General features: G+C 42.7%; 1 protein-coding gene across 4 annotated transcripts in view; it reads left to right on the top strand.

Moving 5' to 3' along the window:
* The window catches only part of ptprua (protein tyrosine phosphatase receptor type Ua), a 178,718-nt gene that overhangs the window by 77,379 nt on the left and 74,011 nt on the right, over window positions 1-27,328 (top strand). For all 4 annotated transcript variants that reach the window (XM_076754324.1, XM_076754325.1, XM_076754326.1 and 1 more), the window contains exons 3-4: window positions 14,039-14,310; window positions 25,614-25,695. In XM_076754324.1, the coding sequence (XP_076610439.1) occupies window positions 14,039-14,310; window positions 25,614-25,695 (354 nt within the window). The remainder of the gene's footprint in view (window positions 1-14,038; window positions 14,311-25,613; window positions 25,696-27,328) is intronic.

Here is a 27,328-nt window from a genome sequence, read left to right on the forward strand (position 1 = left end):
GTGTTGCTCTGGTTTTCTATTCTCTCTCCTCCTTTTCCTTTCTCCTCCTTCATTTCCATCTCTGGTGGGTTGCTGACTCTGGAAGCAGTGGCTCACGGCTGTGAATTTGTCTTCCAATAGAATGGAGCATTCCCCAGGAGTGTCACCGGCTCAAGTCATACGGCTGCTATTACATCCCGCAGGCATTACATTATTTATCTTCCCAGCTGACACCAATCACCCGTAGTGACTGCTCTGCAGCCCCGCTGACATCCCTGCTGTCACCCCACTGCTGCAGCCCATTCTCCCTACATTAACATCTCCGGATCCCCAGGGGCCCCAAACATGCACTTTCCCCAGTTTCACATACCGGGAAGAGCCTTCAAACTTCCCCGGCACTGCCCCCCCCCCCCAATAGAAGATGGGATTTGTGCAAAAATGACGGATTAGAGAAGAACGTAGTGTGGCAAAGTCAGGAAAAATAACCTTCTCCAAGTGTTTGATTTGCTCCTGGCTCCCTAGTCAATCAGTAAATTAAAACAATGAAAGTCGAAGCTGCTTTTATGTACAATTAAGGAAAGTTGATAACTCTGTCAGAGAACTTCAAGAGGGTATATGGAAAAATGCCAACAGTCCCAAGTACATCAGTTACAGTAGTGGCACATAGTTCTGCATAACAAACACAGCCTGACCTTGATCCAAAATGAATGCACATAACCACACACACACACACACACACACACACACACACACACAAACACAGGTCAAGGGGCAGCGGTGTATTGTTTCCTATCTCCTGTGGTTTTCCTGAACCGTCTCTCTGAGTGTCTTCCAAACCGTCTCTCCTGTCATGGATTAATTGGATTTTTGACCCAGTTCCAGTTTGCTCCCCTCCTTCTCGTCGTGCTCCGCTTGGGAGCTGTCATGAGATTGTGTAAAATGTGTGTGTGTGTGTGTGTGTGTGTGTGTGTGTGCGTGCGTGTGCGTGTGTGCGTGTGCGTGTGTGTGGGTCATCACATGTGTGCAGAGGATTTAGTTTGTCGTTGGCTACCTCGTTTCCAGTCTGTTGGAACCTTTTGTCTCCCCGCCACCCCCCTTGTCACTCCCCCCACAGGAGGGCAACAGCCGGCACACAAAGCTGGAGTCTCCCTTTGAACCCCTATACACACACACACTCTCTCTCTCTCACACACACACACACATATACACACACACACACAAAGACGTATCCCCCCTCCTTCCCTTCTCAATTCCAGCCACTTGCTGCCTTGTCACAACCATAACAGCCACTGCCACGACCACTGCTGTTGTTCTCCTAGCATTTTAGAACGATGCTAGTGGGCTGCTGGTGTTAAGTTCATCTACAGTGCACTGCACAGATAACAAGTAAAGGAGAAGAGACAAGGAATTACCCTGACTGCATGGTTGGAAACTCATGTCTCTCTCTTTTATTTGTTGTTCTACCTTTGTCGCCCTGAATCAATCCTCCGCTCTCTGTAATGAAAGTGATGAGAAGGCCGTCTTGGGATACCTCTGCTGCTTCATCTGTGCCTGATCATGCATTACTGTCAAAAGCTTCTTTTTGTCTGCAGTCAGTCATTCGCGCTGGAACTCATTTCACAATAGAGCTCGTGACCTTGCGTCAAACATGTTCTGGTCTTTGCAGGGGGAAAAAAATAATGAATGTAATTGCTACAAACTTTGTGTGCATATTTCCCTGTGGGCTTTCATCAGGATTTTTCATCTCTGTGTTTGCTTGTAATTACAGACCTGAGGCTGCTATGGGTGCAGGGTCAGCTTTCGCAGCCCCTTTATGGACATTTGTCTGCTCTCCTGCCATGATTTGTAGTCAGTCGGACGGCTCTGCTCCCACTGTTAGCAGATCCGAGGATTAAGAGCTCCGCTCATAAATGTCAAATGATAGATTTGAGAACAGCGTGTGTTTTCCCTCCAACTTCAGCCGAGATGCTTATTATGCTGATTTATTACTATTGATTTCAATTTCCAAGGCTTTATTTGCTGGAAGCTGTATCATTAAAACTGCAGACACACAGGATATGAATTAAGATCCCGGGGATTACAAACGCCTTTCAATTGTGTCTGGCAGAGCAATGACTTTTGAATGAGCAACACTGTGTGTGTGCATCTGTGAAAGCAAATGAACTCAAAGTCACGCCTGCTTTTTGTTTGGCCAGTTTGAATCTCGCAGCCAGGCGATTGGCTGGTTTTGTGTCTCCTCACAGCCAATCAGGTTGAAGTGTGGGTGATTTTAAATAACTCACAGCCTTGTGTGAGGTACGTTAATCCGTTAGTCCATTGCTTTTGTCCCAAAAGGGATTTGAAAGCCCCCCCGTGAGTTAACGGTCTGCCTTTCAATGACACATTTAAAATTTAAACCACCCTGCTTTTTAGTCCAGCAGAATGCCATGTGTTTTGGCTTGAGATTAGGGACACATACAGGTTCATTGTTACTTGAAGGGCCTCAGTGAATGTTGTAGGCCAGCATTAGTATGCCCCCTACTGCCAGACTGAAGCCCCCAACCATGTTTCCTCACAGACTCAGGGCTATTATTTTATGTTTGAAATTTAAAAATATATTTTGGCATATTAATCTTTTGCATTTGATGGTTTTGAATTAAAGCACTCTCAACATGGCTTAAAGGGAGGCTCATATTGTTATCTAAAATGAACTGTCAGCCAGTAAAGATCCGCTATCTCTGATTTTGTGGTTATACTGTGACTGTTTAGTTTTGTACTTATTATTACGTTTGCTTTTTTGTTTTTTTAACAGGGTTTCAATTAAAACAGAAAAAAGGATTTTATGCTTGCAACATGTGCAGATTGGAAGCATTCAAAATTAAATTAATACATAAGACATTACTCAATAGATACTAAATACAGATAAAACATAGAACTCATAGAAACATAGAACTGGTTCTGCCCTGTTTGTCTTCATTTAAGACTTAATGACAAAAGGTGGTATTATGAAACATCACATTGTGACATAAAAGCAGACTTTGGAATAAGGGCATTTTGAAACAATGCTGGGACAAAGTAAAAAAAAAACATACCTGCAGGAATTAATGTTAAATTTTTGTATTTCATTTCTGTATTTCTCGATACAACCATTAACTTAATATTTCCTCATTTACCGATCTGATTCTTAACTCACCATATTAAATGCTGCTCTGGGTGCTTTTCCAGTGAATTAAAATCTTGTGGAAACACTGTGCACTTAAGAAATTTTTGTGAAGTGAACGCACAGCTCTGAGCAGCTTCAGTCAGAAAATATTTGTATCTGTGTTCAACGTCAAAACTTTTTGTCAGGCAAACACTGACTGTTGCTGTCAAACTCTCAGCCATTGCTGCTGTTGTTTCAGATTCCACAACCAGCATTTTAAGTATTTTCCTGCCCACGCTAACCTCAGCTGACAGTATGATCCTGAGGTCAGGTCTTCATGGCTGGGCTAAGGAAAGGACAGGTGGAGGGAAATAAGTGCTGGTCTTTGCAGCTTGAAGGTGATCTGGACCAGATGGTTGCGTCTCTCCTCCAGATGTACTTTACCTTTCCATATCTGCCACTGGCACACAGTAGGACTGTAACAGATAGGGTCTTATCGCAGCCACTCTGTGTGTGGAGGTGGGTGGAGGGGTAGGTGGGAGTGGGACCTGCAGTGGGCCTTGATCCATTCTGGCAGATCCAATACTCCCCCCTCTCCTCCTCTTCTACACAGATGCTGCAGCTCTGCACTGCACCAACTGATGAAAATCTGATCCTAGGCTATTGGCCTCAAACTTCCCACCCACTTCTCACGGCCCCTATCAGTGAAGGGCAAATACAGCCAAGAAACAGGCTTATCTTGAGAGGAGATGGTTTTGGGGAATGGAAGACTTTGTTTGTTTTTGCCAAGCAGCACGGAAGCAGGATACTCAGGACGGCTCCTCTGCAGGACCCGGTTTTATCGATTAGCCTCTTCCTCCCTCACCTCAGGTTACTCTACCTGAGCACTTGTTCTCATGTTGCATTGTGTAATGCGCCTTGCACTTACAGGATGTTGTAAGTCTCCTCTTTCTCTCACCTCTTTGTACAACTTGATGTCTGAGAGATTTCATGGTCCCGCCTGTGATGGAGCCTGTTACATTGCGGCCACTCAAGCTATTTCTCTTTTCAACTTGGAGACACACCCATCAGGTCACAAAAATGATAAGATGTCTGGCTGAAGTAGATGCATTCACTGCATTGCTCACATCCGTTAGTCGATATCAAAAAGCAATTATATTCCAACAAAACTTAACGTTCGGGACAACTTAAGTATTCCTTGTAGCTAGTAAAAAAAAGTTATAACTAATGGCTAAACAAGTAACCACCAACTAGTATTGGTCCTAATCATTGTTATATATGAATATTGTTTTTGCGTATAGATGTATGTGTATTTGCTTGATCAATGTGTTACAGCCAAAATCATTTGGATCTCTTTTGAGGACTGGGTGGACTGAGACTGACGTGGTCTCGGTGCTGATCCTCACTTGATGCTGTAACTTATGAACTGCTGTGTATTGCCTCTGGTGACCAGCCAGTTCAGTTCTTCTGTGCATATGTTCCACAAACAATGTGTGTCATACTCATTCCTTAGATAGAGTCTGAAACAGGCACAGCAATAAAAGAGATATGATTCTACTTATTCCAGAGACTCCCACCTTTTCAAGCACCATGTGTGTTGATCTATGTACTCTAAAACTCTAAAGGCCACTTTACATTATTCCCTTCACCAGAGGAGGCTCCTCAGGGAAGGGCTCCCTGCTACTATACCTGTCAGTCCAGGATGTGCCTGCACGAGCCCTGATCCTCGATGACTACAGAGTGCAAAGGAAAGTAGCGGGGCCTAGGAAATGATATGCTCTGTTTACTAAATGACCAGAGAAACCTTGAAGAAATAGGGCAGAGAGAGCGAGGAATACTGGCATGAAGAGCAGAGAGAGCACCCGCCCCCCAAAAGGCCTCCGGGATGGCGAGATGAAACAAACAGTAGATCACAGGAGTTGGATGAAGAGGCTGAGGGCGGGTGGTATATATCAAGATGCAGCAGAAGGGAGGAGAGCTGGTAGTGCTATGAGGGAGGATAGTCAGCCCACACATTGTCGCTGGGCGGCTGCTAATGCACTATTGATTTCTGCCACTGAAAAGATTCCCCTGCATCCCGAGTCCACTTCCATCCACTCATGAGTGTCAGCTCGCTTGGACTCTGACTTAGGACCAGTGTTTAGGGTTGAGGGTTAGGATCAGGATCGTATTTATTTTAGGGGAACCCTGAATCCATGCTGCAAGCAACAGCAAGAGGTCCATCCTTTATTACTAAGCAACACTTCTAGAGAAACTGTGCTGAAGTCAACAACCTTGTCAGTGAGAAAAGTTGGCCGCAAGTTAACTTTTTCATGGTCATTGGCCACAGGCAGCAGATTTCTCTCCTCATGCTGAAACAATGCTATGATTGTGTTTTACAATAACTGAAGCTGGCAAGTATAAAATGAACAAAATGGTTACTACAACCGTTCATTGCTCCCTTTTCTTTATACAAATTTTATTTGAAGTTGCTGAAATAATTGTCGAAAACAGTGGCTGCAAAATAGTTGTATTTGAAAAACTGGGATATAGATATGAAGCACCTACAACATTTTCTCCACCAAACGTTGTTCCTTTCTTTTTCTTTTTTTTTATTTTAGAGCACCTCTCTGTGCAGTTGTAATACCTTTTTTATGAGCCATCAGCTAAGTGCTACCCCATCCCCTCTATTGACATTGACAATGACAGCTCAACAAGAAGCAAGAGCACATTTAGTGGGACACTTACCTGATTTAGAGATAATACTGATGATATTAAGAATTTTTCCCAGTGTGACCAGCCCAGCCACATGACTGTAACAGTTCAGACAACAAATCTAACCCAAGACTCAACAAGTTGTATGGTTCATAACAACTTGGGTTTTGTTTTTGCAGCTCAGGCCATCGATCTGCTTTGATAACATTGTACTTCCCAAGGTCGTTGCTGAGATCTCAGAACACAGCGGCATTTCTTAAAATAGGTCCAATATAGCCATAGCAAAGAGCAGTCAGATGATCAATCCACCCAAAGATTGGAGAAGTCTTGTTTTCCAGAGTGCTCCCTTTAAACTGGAATATTTGGGTTTTATTCTCTTGTATTTGTTCTTTATGGCTGTTGGTCATGATAATGCTTTACTTTCAGGCGCTGAAGTCAAGTCCTCCGACTTAAATAACAAAACATGTTGTTTGTAACTGCCCATAAGAACGACACAGAAGTATTTTCTGCTCCAATGCCTCCATCAACAGGACATCAGTGCCTGTGTCTTCAAAAACTGTTTCAAATCATTGTTGAAAAATAAGAACATTTAATAATGTGACAGCAGTTTTTGTCCTGTAGGCATAGATGATGTGAGTTAAAGAATGTGGGATGCTTGGGGAGTGGGTAATACAATTTGGAGACAAGCAAAATTGTCAAAACACCTGATATATTTCCTGTTGTATAAATAAACAAGTGTTTCACTTCAATCTCCTGTCATTGGTCCGCTGGTTTATTTTATCTGTACAACAGAAGGTGCCAAACATTATAAAACAGTCAAATAAAAATGTACAAACACAATAAAAATGTAAAGTAGCAACTAAACACTGGTGCTTTGAGAATCTGCAGCTGTCCTGCAGATCACAGAGCAATTGTCTCAACATTACTATAAAAATTACATTTTCAATGAAATGTGATGTTTGCAGTAGTCATACAGTGCAGTAAAATGAAATGAAATTTAGACAGTAGTGTTCCAGATAGAAAGCAAGCGTGCACACACACCCTGACCTCAGCCCCAGATGTTCTGGACTTTAGCCCCAGACCTTGTCGACTCACACCATGGACGCTCAGGGCCTTGTCACTTGAACGGAAACCGTTGTCATATTTAGGCACCAAAACAACACTGACCAAAAGAAATGTTGCCATGATCCAGGCATCATCAACTACTTTTTTTCAAGCACCAGATTTTTTCTAGGCAGACATGAGCCTTTATCTGTGTGAACAGATTCCTTTAAAAAAAAACATGGAGAACCCATGTTAATAAAGATAACTAGAGACTTAATTAGAAAATGCTCTCAGAGCTCCAAGAGCTCCAAGGAAGCCATCAGTTCTCAATGCGAAACCCACAGTTCAGCTACCAATGAGCCCTTAACTCAACAAAACTCCTTTTCAGGATCCCAGGAAGCAAACAAAAATCGTAAGTCGGGTACGTAATACAACAGTTGGTCAATGAAAATAAACCCAGGTGATACCGGGGGCGGGTCTAATAGACAAGCTTCTCCAACTTCAGAGTTACCTCCCATAGTCCTGCTGTCAGAAATGATGTGCACATCTAACACTAATGAGTTAGATGTGCAATGTGAGTTCATTAATATTCTGTGGCCAGGTGGGAAGCTTTGGAAGGCCAGTTGTTGATCACTAATTAGCTACTTGTCAAAGTGTTGTCTTTTATTGATATGAGATTTACATAAGCCAATTCAAGTTGAGAAAATCATTACATGAACAGAGATGTTTGGTATCAGTGAATCTGGCACCACTGAACCAAACAGACTCCAGCAGATACGGGATGCTAATATTTGCCTCACGTATCCATTTAGGATAAGGGTTCGGGGTCCTACTACAGTCACAGTGTGTGCGTAATCTTGCAGCATAAACAGAACAGTAGCTCAGGTATTACGACTAGATATGATACAGCATTTGCATTAACAATGAAGGTGTGCATTGTTGGCACATTTCACTCAGTATGTGGTGCTAATCGGTGCATCTTGGAAGCGTCGGTGTAGAAACGCAGCAATGACTCCGTTGTTGTCAGCGGTCTCCAGGTTGTCTGCTGGGCTCTGGAGTCTCACCTGGGGAATTCATTAGCTCGAGTTGTCAGCTGCAGTCAAACTTGTATTGTTTGTGCTGCGTTTAGGCTCTGTCAGTGTCGCATTCATGACCAGCTGCTGTTGGTTTGCAGATTTCCCATTTGCATGGTGTAAGCACAGTGTCACTTTTTGTAAATGGCAAAATCTGCATTGCCTTTTGGCTTCATCTAATAAGCGCCAGCCTCAGTGTTCCTGCCAGCCGAGCAGATCACACACTACAGCCAGAGATACAAAGAGGAGCAAACAGCGAGACCAATCTGTGCCCTCCCAATCATCTACGCTCGCCGCACTTCACTTCTCTTGTATGTGCAATATCATCCGTGGTCACCATGGCTCCGGGTTGCAATATCAGAAAAAAAGAATAAAAGACAGAAAGCAAATGAAGATCTGAAAGACCAAATTGAAAATCTTGGATGACCTTCTCCAGATGCCCTGGAGGAGGAGGGTCGAGGAAAATAGTCTAGTTCACTCTCACCAATCACACAATCTCAAGCAACATCTCCAGAAACCAGACTGTTAACTGTTATTCATGGCGAGTGGTGGTGGAGACGGTGGTGAGAGGTAGAAAATGTTAGATAAAAAATTGATTAAAATACATCAGGTTTTGCTTGGCCTTTTCCAAGGAAAAATGGTTTTATCATTGTGTGGAAAAGGGCTGTCTGAGTTATACAAAACGTTATTGATGGCAGCGGTGGAAAGCTCACGAAAAATGACGACGACAAACATAAAGATAAAAGCCGTCGCTATCTCTCCCTCTTTTCTTGCTGCACTTCCCCTCCCCTCCTTTTCCACTTTCAGCTCTCCTCGGGTTTTTCTTAGTGTAAGTGTGATAAAAGCAGGCAGACCTATGACTCAGGTTCCCACCCCACATTCTGATATGAATTCAGGGAGCTGAGGCCGTCCCCTAATCTCTTAATGCATGTTCCCTTGCCCTTGGCAGGGTCATGGGAGAAATAGATGGAGCCTTATCAGCTTTTATGGATTTATGGAGAATTTCTCTGCATTGGGTGTCTTTTTTTTTTTTTTTTTTTTTTTTTACACCAACCTGTGTGTGCATATATAGTATGGGGCCTCTGTGAATGTGTGTGTGTCCTCAAGGATGTTGAGTAAGGTTATCAAAGCCGGAAATATCTTTAGGAATTTTATCAAGTTTCTAATTACTGCATCAATCATGTTGACGTAGTCCCTCGTGCTAAAATGAAGACACGCTGGGCCTGTTTTGACGAATTTGCGCCAGTGTGCTAACCTTCAGCAGCTGATATCGCTTCTCTTAACACTTTGTCAAGAAGCAAAACAAAACAAAGAAACAGAAAATTATACAATACTTAATGGCTTAAAGCTGCACTTATCCATGTTTTTACATGAACAATGGGTCGAATGACACATGACATGACAATGTACACTCACTCATGGTGATTTACCCACAGGAAATTATTGCCCAGCTCTGTAATTCCCCTCAATAATCGCAGTCATACTTTGCTGTGAGGGTCATTAGCAAAGGTTCGGAACCAGTGAGCCAATCTAATGTGCAAAAGATTGAAAAAACAAAGTTGAAGAATAAACTGTTGTTGTGTATTTAGATTTAAAGTCCTAAATGAGGATCATCAAATAAATGTAGTTAAAACTGCACTCATCAATATTTTTTATGCTTGTGATTGATCAAATGAGTATTGTACTGATGAACTCACAGAGAATTATTACCCAGCTTTGCAGTTCCCCTCAGCTTTATAGAGAATTGTAGCGTCTTTCAGCTTATTTTGGTCTCTGGCCCATGACACAACCAAAACAACAAATTAATGTTGCTCCGTGTGCTAGATGCGTAAATGGGCAACTGTTTGCTAACACATTACTCATAATAACTTTAGAAAGCATAAAATGTGTGCAATGTGCAATTCTGATACTGTGACTATAAACTGTTTAAGGTTGCTTTCCTGACAACAGCTTTGAAATATCTGGAATATTGTGTTTGAATGGACAAAACTGAATCTTTAGGCTCTTTTGAGATAAATTCCACTTTGGCTGGAAAATAGAAGAGCGCAGGCAGCTGTTGTTGGGGGGAGTGGCAGAAAACTGCACTCGAGTCTTAGTGATTAAAATGTTATTCAGTACCAAATCGGTCCAACAAACCCCCTCACCAATAACTGTTCATGTTTATACTGTGTATCTATATTTAGATATATATACTGGCGTATATGCTGTATAATATCAAATAATGTTCTGTGTGATATCTCAAAGGTTGTCAAATTCCACAAGCACTCTGTTACCAGTTAATTAGGTACACCTAGCTCAAGCTAAGTCAGTCTATACAATAGTAATGCAATACATCCTGCCTTCAGGAAGGCTGCAGTGATCCTTCAATATAAAGAACTACCTGAATTCCACCTAAAGATATTTGCAGACTGATTGCCATCCTCGAATGAAATTATAAACATGAATTGAGCAAATGTGAATAAAAGGCATTCCCTTCAGTCAGTGTCGGGGCTGAACATCAGCATTGGTACATGAATGGTCAGCATGCCACAGTTTGAAACAGATGTTTCGTTCCATCCTGCAGCCTTTGCTGGATGTCGCGCCCCTCTCTCTACCCTGCTTTCTGTCTGCTTCTGCTGTTTTAAAGGCAAAAAAACACACACACAAAAACACCTTCTGCACATGTTTAAGAATCCTCACACCCCACCTGTTACCAAATCAGCTGTGTTAGTTCACAGTACTTTGTCAAACATTTGCTGCTTCTGAGCTCTCAAATGTGAGAATTTGCTGCTTTTGCTGGATTTACATTACAGTACATTGAATATTTTGGATTGTTGGTCAGACATTTAATGTCACCTTGTGGTCTAGAATATTGTGATGGGCTTTTTTCACTCTTGTCTGGTGTCTAAACCGATTGATTAATGTAGCCCTACAATATTATCCAGCTCCAGCTGTACCTGGATTTAACTGCACCCTCATGTTGTTATTGTTGCCGATATCAATGTGGCATCCCACCAAGATCATATTGGAGGCCGGCATTGTGCGGTGATTGACAGTAACAGGTTCTTAGCTGCCTTGACTCGTCTCAAGCATCTCAAGCAACATCACATTTTCACTGAGTAAAGAGGCCATTTAATGGTGCCTTTAAATCTCCATATAGACAAAGCGGCTGTACTTGGTTGTTCTTCACTCTGACAGCCATTGCCAGGTGGGTTCAGCTGAATCAAAAGAAAATTGCAGCCTACAATAACAAAGGCAGGGTAGAGGCTGTGTCTGTATTTGGTTTACCAAGTAGGATGAGTTGCTTAAAGATATTTGAATATAAAACAGTTTTAGCTGAGGCTATGTTTCTTCCCAGTACAATCCTGTCATAGGGACAGTTGGAGACTTGCCCTTCAACAATGAGGGGGTCCAGCTCTCATAGCTGAAGAAAAAGCAATTTAGCCACAGAGCCCCCCTGAGAACCCGCACATCAAAGCAGCAGCAGTGGTGGGGAGCGCGGAACTGGGGGCTAAGCCAGAGCTTGCCCAGCTTCGCCTGCAAGCAGGTGAGGGAGAGAAAAATATCAGCGTTGTCCAAGAATACAGCGAGATCTCAAAGGACAGCAGCTGCTTGTTATCACGGGATATTTCTGGCAGTTTGACGTCTGATCCATGCTTTTGGGGGCAGGGAAGATGGAGCCGAAGGAGGGAACAGACAGTGGTCAGGGAGGCTTTGTGACATGCATGTTAAGTCTCTTTATATCCAGGTTGTCTGTGAATGTGACCCGGCTTTTGACCTTTTTTTTTCCCATCCACTTTGATTTCTTTAAACCAAGGGGCTGATGGAAGAAATCAAAAGTCCCTCCGTAATTATGACCTAGCAAGCAAGGCACCTTCCAGGGCACACATTTTACCAGACACTGAGTGACTTGCTTTTGAAAAGCAAATGATGCAGCTTGATAACACAAACTTCATATTTGCCTTTGCCTGAATAAACAAGTGCCTTCAGAGGAAAATTTGTTTTTTCAGACCATATTAAAGAGCGAAAAATCAGTGTGTACTTTATCGACACTCAAAAAAAAAAATTACATAACAGTGGCAATTACCTCCCAGAACGTTTTCCTCGATGAAAATGAGTCCACACATCACCCGATGCTTTTTTTTTTTTTTTTTTTTGTCTTCACTTGAAAACAGGTCCCTGTTCTTTGTGTTTAAATGAATCAACTTGCTGTTCATGCATGTTTAAGTTTGTTTGCGCTTCCTCGGCAATTTGGATGAAAAGGAGCTGGCGGAGGTTCAGGGGATGGAAGAGCTGTAGGTGAAGAAGGAGGCAGAGGAAGAAGTAACCAGGACAAAAAGAAAATGATGAGCATGATGAGAGGAGGAATGATGGGAGAGGAGAAGGAGGAAGCCACTTCTCACTCGTGGGAAGGTCAGCAGGACTTGGATCTGAGTCTGCTTTTGGGCCTGTAAACTGTGTGTGTGTGTGTGTGTGTGTGTGTGTGTGTGTGTGTGTGCGTGCTGGTGTTTCCTGCATGTCAGTGCACGAGTATTACAGCCATCTCTCTGGTTTAAGCGTTCCCTCGGCTGCCATTATGGCCTAATAACCGTGTCAGTGTGATTAATGGCAAGAGGCAGGGCTCTGATTGTGCTCTCGCTCAACTACAGTACCGAGGCTACTACACTACCCACGATGCCGCTGTCTGTGCTCGTCTGCCACGGCCGTCTCGGGGCAGCGGCGCCCACTGCACCGGATGTGAAGGTTATACGTGCAATTAGCGTGCGTTCTCTCTCCTGCTGGCAGCATCAAAGAGTCAATCTGATGGTGATGATTGGAAGATTACAAGTTAGGGAGGAAAGCATGTGATCCCCAAGGCTACGTTAACCAGTCCGAGGTAATAAACACGGACAGCTAACTGCCACTCCTGTTGTCTCCTTGTGTTTATCTTCACTGCTCAAGATCAACATTTGTTTTCTATGAAGTCCCAGCATCTTATTTGCTGTGTATTTCTAAATGGATATGAATTAGAAAGTGGAAAGCAGTTCGGGTGGTTGGATTTCAAACTTTGCTTCTTCATCATGTGTGTCACAGTGCCATTCATTTGGCTGATGCTTTTCTCCAAAAGGACTTCCAGTAAATGCATTCAGCCCACCAAGCAACAACAGCATCCCTGACAAACAAGCAGCTACGAGTGTTCCAGTGCAGCATTTATTTATTTTCAAATGACTGAAAACTAGTTCCAGCATCTAGGGTGACTCACAAGACCCCATTAGAATTTGAAAAAAGTTATTCGACACAAGGGATGGGATTATTTTAAAGTCTTTAGTGGTTTCAGTGCATTTCAGTGCATGTGTTTTTTTGTTTTCCCCAACTTTTTTTTCCCACTTTAAATTGTGCTTCCTATTGCTGTGAAGGCCACAGTCAAAGGCAGAGCAGCTCCCCTTTCTTTCCCCTCCTTCCAGCGCGGCGCTCTTCTCATGGCCAGGGGATCTCTGCTGTGCTGCCGGGATGACAGAGCCAGCAGTGACTCTGTGAACCTCAGTCCAAAACGAAAGCCCAATCTGACACCCAGCGCTGCAGCTTTGAGCACACCAGATCTGAGGCAGCGCTGCAAAACTGATGGAAGCCCTGTCAAAGCAGGAAGCAGAGAGAAGCAGAGACAGACCAAATACAGACAAATAGCCAGAGAGGATCACACAGATATTCTGGGTAACAACCTTGAGCCTGTCAACTTTGGCTCTCAGGCTTTTTCAGGGTTTAAAAATAAAAAAAAGAGGTGAACGTTCTTGAGCAGTTGAAAACAAACATGACATGTCTATCTTGGACTGGGATGTTGCTGGTGAAGCCCAGAGAGCTTGATCTTGTTATTTTTTATATTTCAGGTCACTCAGCACTGTCTGGTAGGTGAAACTGCTGAAATAGCTGCTATTTGTGAAGTAAATGTAGGTATAGCAGCTGCTGTGGAGAAGAGGAGTCTTTGCTCGGCAAGGTCAATCTGTTTTTTTAGGACTAAACTTTCAAACTGCTCTTTATCCGTTCAAGTCACCTCACTAAGCTCTCTCTGAGAGGCTGCCAATAACAATTTAAGTGTAAAATCAGCAGTATTTGAATTGATACCAGGATACCGGTCTTCTAACATGTCCTCATTTTCTGTCTTCCCCTCCAGGGTCCTTCATGATGGTCAATTCCTCGCAGCATTTCGGGGGCCAGCGGGCTCAGCTGCTCCTGCTCCCGCTCAGCGAGAACGACACCCACTGCATCCAGTTCAGCTACTTCCTGTACAGCCGCGACGGCCACAGCCCCGGGGACCTGCAGGTCTACATCCGGGTCAACGGGGGTCCCAAAGGCAGCGCGGTGTGGAATGTCTCAGGCTCTCAGGGACACCAGTGGCACCAGGTGGAGCTCGCCGTCAGCACATTCTGGCCCAGTGAATACCAGGTAAGAGCCTTTACCCAAATACATGAGAATATGTGATAATATTAAAAGTCCTGAAAGCCTGTTTTCTGTATCAGCGTCTCACTGTGAGAGATGGGGTCCTACATGAACACAAAATAATCAAAGTCAGAGTTCTTTCATATGATTGTTGTGTTGTTGTCTGTGCTCTTCTCACTGCCCTCACATACTTCATGGCATCAATCAGGATTCAGCAGCATTTTGATCAAAGTGGTGTTGCCACACCGCTGTAAACCAAATCTAATCAAACCACATCCAAGCAGGTCTGATGAAGCAGGTTAGCTGTGTGTCAAACTAAACAAATACGTAATCATTTCTTTTTCAAACTTTCATTTGATTGTCACTGATTTTTCTTATTAAAATTTTCTCTGTAACATTAAATATTTGAAACCAAAATTTCAGGGTCTTTAATAACAGAGGCTTCCGGCAGTGATCTTGGACTTCTGCCAGGGCAGTTTTCTCTCATAAACTGTAAACTGCCCTGATTGCAGCTGTTGTACACATGTCCCATTTTGTTCGAAATGAAACCTGGTGGCTAATTATAGATTTGTAAATGGGATCCAAACAAACAGTGTAGAAACCCACACATACCCACCACATTTTCTCTCAGGTCCAAAAATGGTAAGCTGTATCTCTCAAACACTGTCAAATGTTCCTATTATGTTAGCTTCATTTTTATTACATGGAAGAGGAAGAACGTTTGTAGGCCAAAACCACTTTGGTCTTGAAATGTTGTCATTTTCAAATGTATTAAATATAAATTTGACACAAACGCAAGAGAATCTGAGTGCAGTGAGTCACACTTAAAGGGGCATGCGACAGATTTTACCCCACGAAGAAGAAACTGATCTTCATGGGACCTTTTTTCTTTCACCTGTGTATGGATTGAATGTTTTAACAGAAAGCTTTAGGTAGAAACCAGTGGTGTCAAGTTTGAAATACATAGACATTAACCTCAGGAAGGATCTACAGAAAGATGCTGTAGAGCTGAATTGTGGGATATATAGGATCCAGTGTGTTTGGCCCTTGACCTGTTCCAGAGACTAAAAATCAGGATGTCTCAGCATCTGCTTTGTGAAATCTTTCTGTTGTAAGTAACCACCTCCATTGAAATGCAGAATTCAATTGCTGGAGCAGCCTTTCAAAAATCCAATAGTGTCCTATCAGGAGTGCTGGCATTATTAGTTAACTGATCGCTAAGTCATGAGATGACTGACAGAAAACTGATTGTCATGTTAATAACTGTTTTGTCACAATAGTCAGTTATTCTGTAAATTTATCACACATTCTGGTCACAGCTTCGCAAATAGATACTTGGATACTTGGACTTGGATACAATGGATTTTCTCGCCCTTCTCAGATTCATTTCCTCTCACTATGAAATAAATAGATTTGCTATGCTGCTCAGACTAAATAAAACATTGGTGTGGTGTCTGGGAAGCTGTGATGGACCTTTTGCGTCTGTGATATTTTATGAAATAAATGATTTATCAGTAATCAAAAAATAATTAATACATGAATAAATGATGAACATAAAAAATAGAGCTTTTTTTTCCATTTTCAATTCTCTTGTGATATGATGAGTGATGCAGATTGACATACATACAGCATGCAAGAAGATGGTGTGGTTAATGACGATGTGGAAGTCGCTGAGGAAGGTCACTGTTGACTCTGAGTGAACTTATTGTAATGAAATGTCATGTTACTTTTTTCTAAATTTACAAATTGTTATTAAAAATTCAGCTGTACAAAATTAGTCATTTTGTTTTCTGCTTTTATATGTAAGGAGAGTTCATTCACTGTTCCTAAAAGATGAAGCTCACCAACTCTGGTGATCCTTTAACTTCTCATCTAGCGCCATCATCTGGTCTCCATGTCAGTTTGTCCAATACTTTGGTTTAAGACTGGACTAAGGACATTTAGTTTGACGCTGATTTATGGTGAATATGTGAAACATTATACTGCGTAGCATTAGCATGTTAGCATTGTCATTTTGCCAAAGTGCAGCCTCACAAAGCCTCTAGCGAGTCTTGTCTTGCGGCCTAATTTGGCTTGCATATCTGATATGTATTAACTGGAAAAATGTTTTTTTAATGTTATGATGGTGATTGCTCAGTCCTTGAAAATATCCGTCCCCCCTTTGTTAAAAATTTCAGTGACACTCAGCATGGCACTAAACCACCAGCTGCTAAGTGGTCACCAGATACTGAACCCTGGCTGCTGTCAGTTCCAGCAGCTTTATTATCATCCTCCTTATCATTCAGACCATGCAAGGATTAGCAAATTGCAGCTTGTGTCATATATCACAGCAACTCAATGTGTGTTTAATTACAGTGACTGTGTGTTTGCATTGTATCTTTATTTACTGGTCAATTTACCTGCGTGCTGCAGTGTAATCAATAGCTCCATTTGATGCCTGTATTGTTGATACTGCATTATTAGCGCTGTTGTGTAGCTTGTAAGATTCTGATGACTGGATGCAGCCCTGCCTCACTCATTACAGCCAATAATTTATCCTCTGATGTTCTCTTTCCCCCCACCAAGCCTGCTGCCTCTTACACCACCGTGCCCCACCCCAAAAGAGGCATTAATGAGAAGGCAGTGGCTGGGGTAAGGGATTGTAAGAACGTGGGTCCGCCAAACAGTCAATTGACCTCAATTCCATGTGACCCTAAGCGTGGGGGATCAGGCTGGGTGTTTGCTTCCATAACCTTGGCGCACTCTGGGCCCCATCTCAATAAATCAAGAGCCAGTTAATGAGATTAGAGGGCTGCACAGATCAATGAGGACAGCCTCCGCTTTACCATCCTCAGCTCTCCTATCCTGAGCGACTCTCACAAACAGCCAAACTGATTTAAAGTAATGATTTTCCCTCCTGTATGGACATTAGAAGTTTGTCTACCACGCACCGTAGCAGAGGAGGAGGTGGAGACAGGGGGCGGGTGCTCTCAGAGGGCGAAGCTGAGGTGTACAATCAGACAAGTCGGCCCAGGCGGGGAGTTTGCTTAGCGCTGCAGTGTTTACCATGTGGACAGGCGTGCATAAGCAATGTAATCTACTACTCTGGTGATGTATGTCCAGGCTGCCTGAGTGATGAGAAGACGCTGTTCCCTGAAGTCCTCCCGCCAGGCATGTAGACACAGGACAGATTGCTTTATTTGTCCTATAAACCTGGATGATCGGCAGCACGTAATGAAGCAGGTAAAGCTGTGCAGATGAGTGAGGGGCTTAAATATAGGCCTGAAGGAACAAAGTGTGTCTATCTGCTTTGTGAAGAGGCACAGGAGTGAGCCCGGAGTGAGGCTCTGCGCCTCTGTTTCCCCGTTCCCTTCCTTTTTTTGCCCCGGGAACACACCCCTCCTCCTCACCGGCTCCCACCGCTGTGGCTCAAAGCTCAGCTCAGGCCCCACAGGGCTCCACTCATCCATCCAGTCCCATTGATAAAGATCACTGTCCAGCACTCCCAGCCAACAGATCAGCCCCTGCAGGCCACCGAGGAGCAGCTCCACACAGGGAGAGGACTACTACTTCAGAGGGCTTGGAGGAGAGGCTGTCTGTGCGCGTTTGTGTGTGTGCGTGTGTGTACTTTGGAGTGGGGACAATTTTGGAAAGTGAGGACATTTTGGCTGGTCCTCGCAACTTCAAAGGGCTGTTTGAAGGCTAAGACGTGGTTTTAAGGAGTTAGGTTAGAATTAGGTTTATTTAGTTGTGATGGTGAAGGTGAAGGTGTGGATGAGGGAGTGCATTATGTCAAGTGTCTTCACAAGAAGTAGTGTGTGTGTGTGTGTGTGTGTGTGTGTGTGTGTGTGTATACATGTGTGTGTGTGTGTGTGTGTGTGTGTGTGTATATATATATATATATATATATATATATATATATATATATATATATATATATATAAATTTCATCTCAGCCACCACACCCAACCCCACACACACACACACACATACACACACACACACACACACACACACACATATATATATATATATATATATATATATATATATGTCCAGTAGTATCAGTGAACATCAACCTCCCCTCAGGAGAGCCAGACTGCTGCAGAGATATGTTGGCCTGTGATCAGACGTGTTGTTGGCCTTTTGCATTTAGTTTTTCACTGATATGAGATTTCAGTGCCAGTATTTCTGGTTTTCAACTGTCTATTGTTTCTCGTGCATTTTGTGCTACATATTAAGCTTCACCCTGCATACTTTTTATCATTTGGACATCTTGTCAGGAAGGTCTTAACACACACTTTCGGCTTGTGAATTATTATGTAGTGATATCGCAGCTAAAAATTAACTCATCGCCTCACGACTTTTACAGCACCTAAGCTTGAGCTTAGCATTCAGAAGGTGGCACTGACACATTTAATGCTGGTTAAACTTGCACAGGCTGCCAGTCTGGTGTGATCAGCATGTGTCTGACTGAGTTCACGACCCTTCCTGCAACCCGCGTTAAACGTGGGTCGGACGCTGACTTTGCTGAGCAGACTTTGTGATCGCAGATTGGACTGTCATAGCTTTGAAGGACAGAAGACAGAATTGATCAGACTGGTTCACACTCTCCCTGTCAGCTTGGTTTTAGGAAGCAGACTAGGTGTTAAAGCGGTGCTCCGGTGGAAACGCTGCCTTCTTGACTTCTTCTTCACTTTTTGACCACTTCACTCTCATCTTATCTACTTATTCTACTTATCTGCTTATGTTTGTATGTTTGTTTGTTTTTGTTTTTTTTGCGTTTTTCTATTAACCCATCACCTTATTTCATCCATGCAGTGAAGCAGTGCGACAAGGTTGGGTGAACTAACACCTTTAATCTTCATTAAGCAAGGTACCATGAGTCAGGCTCATAGCTACAGAGGTCAAGTCCTCTGTTTGTTTGCTAGAAACTGACTGTGATTCTTAAGATTTTCAGATTAAACCCTGTTTTTAATGCTTTATGGTGATCGTTTTTTCATCAATAGCCGTTCACTGTAAGGACCTCGTTATGCAGTAGTTTTTATTTATTGCAGCAGCCTGTCAGAGCTGTATTAAGTTACAACAATGCAAACAGAGCATCCTACAGCTGAGCTTCACAATGAAAGTATCAAACTGTTGAAATTTTTGTGAAGCACTCAAAAATGTATGTTTAAGACAATGAACATTTACATTCAAATGTTTGAGTTTAAGTACATTTAATATTCCATATAATAATTATTCTGGTAATTTTTTTTTCTGGTAATTCTAATATCCCCAATGAAGTTAGTCATTATGCAGAATTGCGTGCCTTTATTCATCCAAAGCATCAGATTTATCAGCTGATAAAAGTGGCTTCTTCTCTGTAATATACATGAACCTTTATTTGATCATTACGCAAAACATTTCACACTTTCATTTTCTTATGATTCAAATAAGCCCAAGATAGAAAAAACACCTTAAACTCTATTTTCCAAACCTGTACATCTGTACATCTGCCTAATGTGTGTTTGTTGCTTACCTGACTTGTACACGACAAAAGAAACAGTGCCAAGGCTGCTGTTGCCACTTTACTGGAAATATAAAGACACTGCAGCAGCTTTTCAGCAGAGGATGATTTTAGAGTCAAGCTTCACACATTCACAACCATCCAGGTAGCAAACATTGAGTTATGTCAGCAGAAAGTCAGGCGAACAGCGTTTCTCACCGTCTCAGGCTTTGTGTTCAGACAGCACTTTGTTGTGTTCTTGAAACCTTTCTCACTGCACAGTGGCAGCAATGATCGCAGAAGTATAGTAATACATTTCTAGTAATGTTTGGCTCATAAGAATTATTCACTTTGTTTATTTCTATTACTGCTAAACTGACAACTTCACTGCGAACATTTGCTTCTGCTTTGCTCGCATTCTTCCTCATGCCGCTGCTCTCTCTCACTCGCTCAGCCGCACACTCACTACACACACACAGGAGCTGCGCTGCTCTTATAACAGGAGGATGTTGACGGGATGGCGTACGTACCTTTTAGTACTGGCTCAGCTCGCCTTTCTGGCTCTAGTGAATACAAAAAATTTTTTTTAAATCACAGTGGTTGTGCAAGATGTCCTGTGATGATTCCAGTGACGAGTCTCCAACCAATCAGTGGCCTCTAGCATTTTGACTTTTTAAAATTGGCTCAACTCACTTGAAACTTTGACCAAGGTGACCAAAAAATCTACTACACAGCTGCATTTTAGTAGTCATCAACCATTCCTAAAATGTAGTGTAGTCCATTTTCACCCAATGACAATGGTGTCACACACAACCAGTAAAGGGTTAACTCATGTAGCAGGTGCCAGCGTGGGGCTAGGTGAGATAGCAGTCCTTGAGTCCTTGATTGCTCTGAAAGGCTGTTTACAAATGAGCTACAACCTGATTGGACTAAACCCCCAGCAAGCTTGTCTCGCAGGGATTTAACACTGCAGAATGTAGAAAATGATGGTTCAAACAAATCTATCTGCTCTGGTAAAGTATTTCCACACTGTGCTGATTGTAGTCGAGCTTTGGGGCGTATAGCCTACTTGTCTGCTGCTGTAGCTCCCCACGCTGCACAGTGTTAAAATCACGCATGACAAATGATGATTTATCAGCAACAACTACCTACATCTTCTGCAGATGCATTGCCACTGCTGTATTACTGCGCCATGCTAAAACCACAAATGAACGATTAGCCTACAACAATGCACAGTGTGGACTGGTGGTTTTGGTAGTTGACTAGCTGACTCATTCTGTGAAACCTCTAATACGAGACACTCTCCACAATGGAAAAAGAAAAAAGAGCAAGCAGAGTGGAGCCGAGCCGACACTTTCTATTCCCCTGCCTTCTTCGGAGCCCTTCATTTTAATACAGTGTGAAGCTTGAAACTAGTTAGGACATCCACTGAAGTTTAGCCTTTATAGTTTTTTACAAAAAGATTAAAAAAAGGTGTTTAATGAGACTGGTTCCTTCAGTATATAGCCTGCTAAATAACCCCACTTTGGTCCGAAAGACTGCCTGAGGCTGCAAGCCATCCACAGAATGGAGGAGTGTGGAAAAAAAAAAAAAAAAAAATGTGTGAGTGCATCCCTGTTCCAGCCTGCAGAGGCACTGCTGAGCGTGAATTTTACCCTTCACACACCTGCAGGTCCACTCGGCTAAAATTAACAGAAGCTCACCAGAGGGTTTTAGATATGCTTTAAAGCATGGCCAACAGTGGACCTCCAAATTGGATAGGCTCGGCAATCCTCTGAATGTGTAACAATGTCAAGGTCCGCTGTTGAATAGGTACACAATTGATCACACCCACCCACACACACACACACACACACACACACACACACACGCACAGACTCAAAAAATAAAACATGCAACGTACGCAGTCTCATCCACGCTGCAGTTTACACCTCCCTTTATTTCTACAGCCCGCGGAGAAAAGGTGGCAGGTGCAATTGCACGTCGTATATTTCACTGTTTTACTGCCTCATTGCCAATGTGGATCAATAGCGTTGGCCTCATTCTAGCAGAAGAAATCAATTAACAGAACATTGCTGCAATTTTTGTTCACCACATTCCTCAAACGATTGCATGTAAGCCATTAAATGAGTCAAAGTCCTCATGAAGATTGATGCCGTCCACAGATCAGCCGAGAGCTTTATTAGTAGCGCGCACGCTTAAATAATTTCTGCAATGAAACGCTGTAATGAAAACTAAAAGCTTAAGATATTAATTACTGTGCAAATCTTGTTTTTAACGCAATCCCTTTTACTGCCACCACTGGTTTTATGTATTCTGTGTGAGGCCTCCTCGGATGCAGTATGGATTTTGTTACTCTACGCTATCAATTCTCTGGCATTGAATTTTATGAGCCAAACACGATGCAGCAGGAGGCGCATATTAAAATGCTTGCATGCTTTTTACATCAAATGTGACTGTCCAGCTGCTTCCATCTCCTTAACTGTCGACACTTGCTGTTCTTGTGCCAGAACTTGCTTCCTGACTTGGATTTGTTTCTCGTGTCATTTCCTTTGGTTGCTGACGATCACACGGCGCTCCATCTCAGGAGATGGCACCCTGCTGCTTGCAGTAAACCAAACCTTGATTCACACTTCACAGATTGTGCCTTTTGCAGTATTGCAAGCCTCCTATTGTTGCCCGTTTTTGTCACAACAAAAGCCTGAGAGAGGCTGAGAGAAGGCTGAAGAATGACATCACCTTGAACTGGATATTCTCAATTGGACAAATCCATCTCTTATATTGTTTGCAGAAATAGATTTTCCTCCGTGCCTACGTGTGTAAGTATTGGAAAAGGGTGAAACTTTGCTATCAAATATTAAAGATGCTATCAGGCAGCGTCATGACAAACAATGTCAGTGTGGCTTAAGCTCCCACCCTCCCACCCGTCTCCTCCTATGCAAGGTGTTCCTCCACTTTCTTTTCCTGCGCTGTTCTCTCCATACAGTACATCTTTTTATATCTCCTTCCTATGGTGGCCCTGACAACTCAACACACTTCAGCGTAAGAGAACTCCTGCACATAGACAAAAGATTGAGTAAATTGTCTCATTTTCAGTGCCACGCTTTGTGTATACAAACTGCAAAGGGGACTCCACTGTAACCATTTGTATAATAGCTTGTGTTTTCATGTGCGTAGCTATTGGATGCCAAGGTTATTCTTCAGTGTCTGGCACAATCATACTCAAACACACTTTTCTATAAGCGAGGGCAGATGCAGAGGAGCTTAATGATGGCTCAAAGCGCGGAGCTGAGTGAATCGATGGTGGTGGGTGCATTGACGCGTGATGAATTGAAGAGTTAATCGGTCAGACGTCTCTAATGGCCCGACATAGCAATGGAAAATAAAAATAAATTAGTGGAAAGAAAGCCTTAGTCTGTGTCCATCTGCCAAGGCCTTTTGTGGTATTGATTGGCCCTAGGCACTTAAAGCCTGATGTATTGTCAACATTGCAATCTATTGCCCGTCTGAATGCATGGTCACAGTCTGACTTCCACCAGGCTTTGGCATAGATAACTAGAAGTAGTATGAGTGGGTGAAACACTGGCTGCCACACACACGTCTGATGTAGTAGACAGTGACAAAATTCATCTTACCAGCTGTTAATGCACTCAACCCCCAAGTTCAGAGTTTGTTGTGGTGCAGTAAAAAGTGAAGAGTTACTTGTGGAGGGAATGATTTGGGCTCTGCTGACTGTAATTACTACTCAGAAACCCACAATGACTTTGTTGCACTCTGGGAGGCCTCCCAATTTACTTTTAGGCTCTGCATGCGCCCGACTCATTTACATAAGTGAGTGAATATTTAGGCTGTGTTTAAGGACACCTGCAGCTGCCGTGTGGATTGATAAAAGAGACAGCAGAGACGGAGAGAGGCATTTATTTGTGTTTTGTGCTCTGTATGACTTGGACTGTATGGCCATTATACTGCTGCACAACTAATTTGTTTCCCATTGGTGTGCAGCTCATGTTTTGTGTTAGCATCACAGGACATCTACATTGCAATATGTAGCATCGTTAAAACTGTGTCATTCAACAATGACATATAAACAGATTGACTGGCATGGCTGCACTTGAGCCAATCAAAAGAAAATGATAGCTACTGGTTGCCACTCCTGTGGATCAGAGTCCATTTGCACAAAGGTAAAGCTTTCCTCACATTGTTCTTCTGAGTGTCTGAGTCTTTGTCATCGGCCACTGGCAGCTTGTGCACTCGAGTTCAATTCATAATGATTGGTGTCCTATTGCCTCTCCAGTCTTCAAGCTTGTATGTGTAAATGGGTGGTTAGTAAGAGCTGCATTAGTAATATTGATTTCACTGGAGACATTTGATGTCTTGTGGTCTAAATGCTTTCAAAACTTTGTTGACTGTGTTTTATAAAAATAACAGGCTGTTGAGTCTAACCATGTCCAGACTGCAGCGAATCCCTGGAAGCATGTATGACAAAATATCCACGTTCAAATCCGGAGGTAGCTGGTTAAGCAGTTTTCAACAAACGTGCAACAAAAGTAGACAATCAAGTGCAGGCTCTCAGTCCCAGTCTTACTCAGCATGCTAACAACATAATGCACCAAAGATGCTACACATCAGCTCATAACACACCTGGTCTATGATCACCTCTGTCCACTACCAGACAGCCTCAGCCAAAGAAGCAAATTGATAGTAATGGAAGTTATGAGCCAAGCACTCAACCTAACACTATAGAAAATGCCTTGGCTATGTCTGAAATTGTTCACTCATGATATCCCCTCTACATTGTGTGCCATTTTGTAGTGTTGTTCAAAAGCTGAGCTAGAGTTATTACGCTACACCATATAGACTCAAATCAATCCTGAAGGCGTCATAACAAGTAGTGTACAATCAATAAGAGATAACTAACATCATGCATTGTGCAGAGAAGTGTTTGTAGACACCTGCTGGAATTAACGGGATGCCCTGAGTTGTTTGACATTTAGTTTAGTCATCAGGCACACTGTTTAGTCCTCATAGAATGTAGCGTTCCCTATGCATCGCACACAGTGTGCAGTGAATGATTTTCAGATGCATATTGAGGAATGGTTCACTTAGTGGTGACACACATTAAGTTGGAATTTTCTATGTTTATATATTAGGTTAGATAAAAGGTTAGAATGCTCATGATTATCTATCAGGTTAGATGGTTGGTGGTTAATGGTCCAGTTCATTTTAATTATGTAGCCCAATATCACAAAGTTGCCTTAAGGGGCTTTACAATCTGTACATCATAGAACATCCTCTGTCCTTGGACCGTGATTCAGAAATGGAAAAGTTTGTTCTGTCCTGGCTTCACAGTGATGGAGTGAACTCCCCATTCACGTCAGGAAAAACTCTGAAAGACTGAAAACACACCTGTTCAGACTGCATTTTAGCCCCTACATGTAGCAGTCGAAGCACTCGAAGCAGTTCAGTGTATAGTATATTTAATGAAATTGATAGTTGCATGGTTTTTCCAAGTTGTGGGTTGTACCCTCATGAATGAATGCACTTATTGCACTTTGGATGAAAGCATCAGCTACATAAATGTTATGTGATGGAAAAAGTTGTACTTCTAAATTCTATCATGGCTGTGTTAAAATACTGTATGTGAAAATGAAAAAACAAGACACACCGACCAGAAATATAAGAAACATTCCTGAAGTTTTGTAATGGAGCTTTCTTTTAAATGTTCATTTTTGTTCTTGGCAGGCCTTTGGACCCCATCCCCCCAATTTCCTTCTTTGTCAATCTACTTGCCACTCAAGATGTAATGGTCTGTAGTCATTTAATTTGTCCATTATCTCCACAGGTCATCTTTGAAGCAACCATTTCCGAGGAGCGACAGGGCTACATTGCCTTGGACGACATTGTGCTGCTCAATTACCCCTGTTGTAAGTACCCGTTATGCGCTGCTCATGGCCCACCTGCTGACCTTTACTGAGCCTGGCAAAATACCCAGTTGAACAACAAAAGCTTGAAACCGTTGAGCTCCAGAAAGCTCAACGGTTTCTTGGAGGTGATTGAATACCATGAGGCAATCCTGCTGACTGGGGGGCAACTGAGGCACATATACCTGGTACTTGTCCGAGTGTCACAGCCACAGTAACACAGCAGGGGGCTTCTCTTTTGTCCTGGCAGAATGGCTGACCTTTATGTCCTCTGATTGCTATGCTCCCAGCCAGGTGCTTTTACGGCTAATGTGATGTTACAGGCAGGAAATGGACAGCTAGTGGTTGTACTTTGATCCTCTCTGGGAGTTGTTTTTTGGTTTGTTTTTTTTTTTGTCATCACTGGGATTTAAGGGGGTTGGAGCTTTATGAGTGCTGGTAATGTTACATTATGTTCATTTTTTTTTTTTTTTTTTTTAACATTAACCATTATACTCCCCAAAGTCCTTTGATACACTCGCTCTATGTAGATGCAGTATCCATCACAGCAGACCCTTTTCTTTCACTGCTGTGCTGTTTCTGTGATGATAACATCTATTGGACGCCATAGCTGACTTCCAAAAAAAAGACAGCATGGTGCCAGAACAGAAAATAGTATGATTCAATTGAAAATGGTGCATTATTGGCTTTTTATTCAATAATGATTTTTTCCATTTGACAATTATCTGTTTGACCACTTGTTGTTTCCCAACTGTGATATAATCCAGTGTTAGGTTACATAATTACTCTATAATTGGTCAGCTCTGCATTGGTTGTTGATGGAATTCCATTTTCCTAAATCGAGTATAATGCAAGGTTTTAATTAGATTCCACGCATATATAGATGATTATGTTTTGTTGCCATAATTTTTAGTTGATGTAATATTTGTGTGCTGGTTCCAGTGCTTTCAGTGAGGGTTTTATTGCATCATGGTGGTATAATTTATGTTTCAGAGGCAGAGAGAGAGGAAGAGAAAGAAAAAGAAAAGCTGGACTCTCCCATGCTAAATGTTTTAAGTGTTTTATGGCATATAGTTGCTCAAATTTATATATTGAGGCTGCACTGATCCATATTTTATATTAACAGTGGATGAGATGACTGTGGGTTACCTGCAGTACCTCTCCTTCACACACTGCAGGTGAAGCAGCCTGTCACTGAAGGAGTGCCCAGTGCATGGGGTGGGACATATTCTCCGTCAGGGATGATAGCTTAGCCATAATTCTCCTTTGTCCCACCATATCCACTGGGCTGAGGGGGCATCCCAGGACAGACCTGGCCATCTTAACTAGTCTAGTTAAGGCTTTTCCTATCAGCAGTGAAGGTGCCACTGCCCCAGCAGACTGCTGTACCACAGCCTTATTGAAGCTCCTCAGGAGTGCACTTGTAGTCAGAGATGATTTTAAGGTTATGACATTCTATACACGTAAGTTATACGGTGTCTGAGACTGGCAATGTCCTTCCCATGAGTATCACAAAGTACTTCCCAGGCAGTTGTATCAAAACAGCCCTTCAAAGCCTCACTGGCCTCCTTGGACCATCTTTTCTCTGTGCGAGTGACAGGTGCCTGTTGACGGGAGGATTGTACAAAGGCAGGAG

This window comes from Chaetodon auriga, chromosome 17 (assembly GCF_051107435.1).
Source record: "Chaetodon auriga isolate fChaAug3 chromosome 17, fChaAug3.hap1, whole genome shotgun sequence".
In the NCBI taxonomy this organism is placed as follows: Eukaryota; Metazoa; Chordata; class Actinopteri; order Chaetodontiformes; family Chaetodontidae; genus Chaetodon; species Chaetodon auriga.